The sequence below is a fragment of the Myotis brandtii genome, unplaced genomic scaffold (genome assembly GCF_000412655.1).
Source record: "Myotis brandtii unplaced genomic scaffold, ASM41265v1 scaffold363, whole genome shotgun sequence".
Classification (NCBI taxonomy): Eukaryota; Metazoa; Chordata; class Mammalia; order Chiroptera; family Vespertilionidae; genus Myotis; species Myotis brandtii.
In genome coordinates this window covers 1,614,406-1,617,493 of record NW_005363938.1, presented here as the reverse complement: position 1 = coordinate 1,617,493, position 3,088 = coordinate 1,614,406, and the positions used below count along the sequence as shown (strand labels likewise).

Below are 3,088 nucleotides of genomic sequence, written 5' to 3'. Positions count from 1 at the left end.
GGGTCCGCGCCGCCTCCTCCCGCCACCTGCACCTGCCTCCTCCGGATGCTCCAAAGCGATTGGGTGCCCCGCGCAATCCGTGCGGCCCAATCCCGTGGCCACTAGCCATTGTGCGGGCTGAGCTTTCGAAAAGCGGCGGGTCTCCGGAATGCGAGATCTATTTACAAGAAATGCCCAGAAGAGAAAAAGCCATGGAGGCCTCAGAAAGTATAGGCTAGAGGCTGTCAGGGACGGGGCGATAGATAGGGTGGGGGTTGCGGTGGGAGGGTGCTAGCTGACCGCGAATTGGGGATGGGGTTGGTTGCACAGAAAGGCATTAAATACACTTTTAAATGGTGGATTTTATTGTATGTGAATTATATCCCTCCCCCCCCGCCCCCCCAAAAAAAAGTTTAAAAGGAAGGAGCTGGCCGGTTTGGCTCAGAGGATGGAGCGTCGGCCTGCGGACTGGAGGGTCTCGGGTTCGATTCCGATCAAGGGCATGTACCTTGGTTGCGGGCATATCCCCAGTAGGGGACGTGCAGGAGGCAGCTGATCGATGTTTCTCTCTCATCGATGTTTCTGACTCTCTATACCTCTCCCTTTCTCTCTGTAAAAAATCAATAAAATATATTTTTTAAAAAAAAGGAAGGGGAGAAAACAAGAATGGATACCAAAACGCAGTTACCAAGAGGGCAGTGTATCTTAAATGTTTACATGCAAGGCATTCAGTTTCAACACACACAGCGCACGTTCTAAATTTGGGTACAAATTCAAATTTTAAACTTTGAGGCTTTTCATGAATGTGAGGTAGAGCTCAATGGGCCCACTGCCTTCTCCTCTTCAGAGTTTGGGATTCGGTGAATAGTGCCTCCCAAGGCACTGTCCCAGAAGCAGGGGTCATTGGGGACCCAGACCGCAGATATAATGATATAATCTCTGATCTCATGGAACTTAGTTTCTCCTTGATTCTTCCCCCGTTATTTCCTCCTTTGCTATAACTTCCAATCCCAATCTTATTCTCTCTCTCTCTCTCTCTCTCTCTCTCTCTCTCTCTCCTCTTTGTTAGCCCTATATTACTTACTTTTTAAATTTTTAACTTTTAATTTTGAAATAAGTAATTATAGACAGAAAAAAAAGTTGCAAAAATAGTACAGAGTTCCCATAGTACAGAGTTCCCATCTTACATAACCATTGTGGGGGCGGGGTACCATTTTCTACTCCGGTGTAATAGTCAAATAGACATGAGACAGATTGGCAAGAGAAAACAACCAAATTTGCTACGTACATATGTGTGGGTACCCCTCATACATGAGAGAGTCAGAGACCCCACATACAGGAGAAGTGCAGAGGTAGAAAGGGGCATTGAGGTATGTAAGACATCCTGAGCTAGAGGTGAGGCAATGCACCTTGGGGCTTCAGAAGGACATTACAGGGAACAGATATTCAGTAACGAGTGGTTTGTCCTGCCAAACAGGTAGGTCAAAAAAGGTTAGCTCTGATAATCTGTTATTGTAGGCAAGGCCCTCAATTCAAGTTCTCCTAGGTAGTCTAGGGAGAAGTAAAAGTTGTCTTTAGCTCGAAACAATCCCCATACCACAGGGGCACATCTTGGGGTAACTCTTTCTGCACCCGCCACAGTACAGAGTTCCCATATACTCTTCACTCAAGCTTTCCCAATACTGATTACTTAACCATAGTACAATTATCAAACAAGGAAACAAACACTGATGTAATACTATTATCTAAACTACGCACCTTATGCAAATTATTGCCAATTGTTACAGTAACATCCTTTTGCCAATCTGGCATCCAAACTGAATCACTTTTCAGTGCATTGAATATTGCCTTAGTCTCCAATCTAGGCACTTACTGGTTATTTTGTAGACTGTTCCTCCATTTGCCAATCCCATTGTTATGGGCTGAATTGTGTGTGTCTTCCCCCCACCCCCCCCCCCCCCCCCCCCCCACCCCCACCCACCACCCACCCCCCCCCCCCCCCCCCCCCCCCAAAAAATCCATATGTTGAAGTCTTAGCCCCCAGGTGACTATTTGGTGATGGGGCCTGTAAAGAGGCGATTGAGTTAAAAATGAGACCCTGCCGAAACCGGTTTGGCTCAGTGGATAGAGCGTCGGCCTGCGGACTGAAAGGTCCCAGGTTCGATTCCGGTCAAGGGCATGTACCTGGGTTTCGGGCACATCCCCAGTGGGAGATGTGCAGGAGGCAGCTGATCGATGTTTCTCTCCCATCGATGTTTCTAACTATCTATCTCTCTCCCTTCCTCTCTGTAAAAAATCAATAAAATATATTTAAAAAAATGAGACCCTTAGGCTGGGCACTAATCCACTCTGACTGATCTCCTTATAAAAGGAAATTTGGACACACAGACACACCCAGGCAGAGCACACACAGAGGAAAGATCATGTGAGGACACAGTGAGAAGAAGGAAGTCTGCAAGCCAGGGGGAAAGGCCTCAGAAGAAACCAACCCAGCTGAGACCTGGACATTGGACTTCCAGCCTCCAGAACGGTGAGAAAATAACTTGTGTTTTTTAACTGACCTAGTCTGGGGTGTCTTGCTCTGGCAGCCCAGCTGACTAATACACCCATTCTCTTCAAATCCTGGGAATCTGCCAATGTCTGTGTTCTTTGACCCTTTCTATGTATTTCTATTCCTCCTCTCTCATTGTCCTTGTTACTACTAGCTCCAAGCAAATATTTCTGTCAGAGTTTTCCCAGCAAGGCAGGCTCTATCTAGCTCACCAAAGCATCTTTGTTTATAGCTTATATTTTCCCTATTTTATTTTTCTATTGCTGTTATACCACAAATTTAGTGGCATAAAATAACATGAATTTGTTGTCTTAGAGTTTTAGAGGTCATAACTAAAACTTAATTTTGGTCAGCATGGCTCAGTGGTTGAGTGTCAACCTATGAATCAGGAGGTCATGGTTCAATACCTGGTAAGGGCATATGTATGGGTTGCGGGCTCGAGCCAAAATAGGGGGCTTGTAGGAGGCAGCCTATGGATGATTCTCTCTCATCATTGATGTTTCTCCCTCTCCCTTCCTTTCTGAAATCAATAAAAGTATTTTTAAAAAATAAAAATAA

At 45.7% G+C, this 3,088-nt stretch overlaps 1 protein-coding gene across 1 annotated transcript in view; it reads right to left on the bottom strand.

Annotated features, from left to right (window-relative positions):
• The window catches only part of MPV17L (MPV17 mitochondrial membrane protein-like), a 13,721-nt gene extending 11,797 nt beyond the window's left edge, over positions 1–1,924 (bottom strand). Inside the window, exon 1 of the mRNA XM_005871989.2 lies at positions 1,853–1,924. Within this exon, the coding sequence (XP_005872051.1) occupies positions 1,853–1,892 (40 nt within the window). The 5' untranslated portion in view covers positions 1,893–1,924. The remainder of the gene's footprint in view (positions 1–1,852) is intronic.
• Between the last annotated feature and the right edge of the window lie 1,164 nt (positions 1,925–3,088).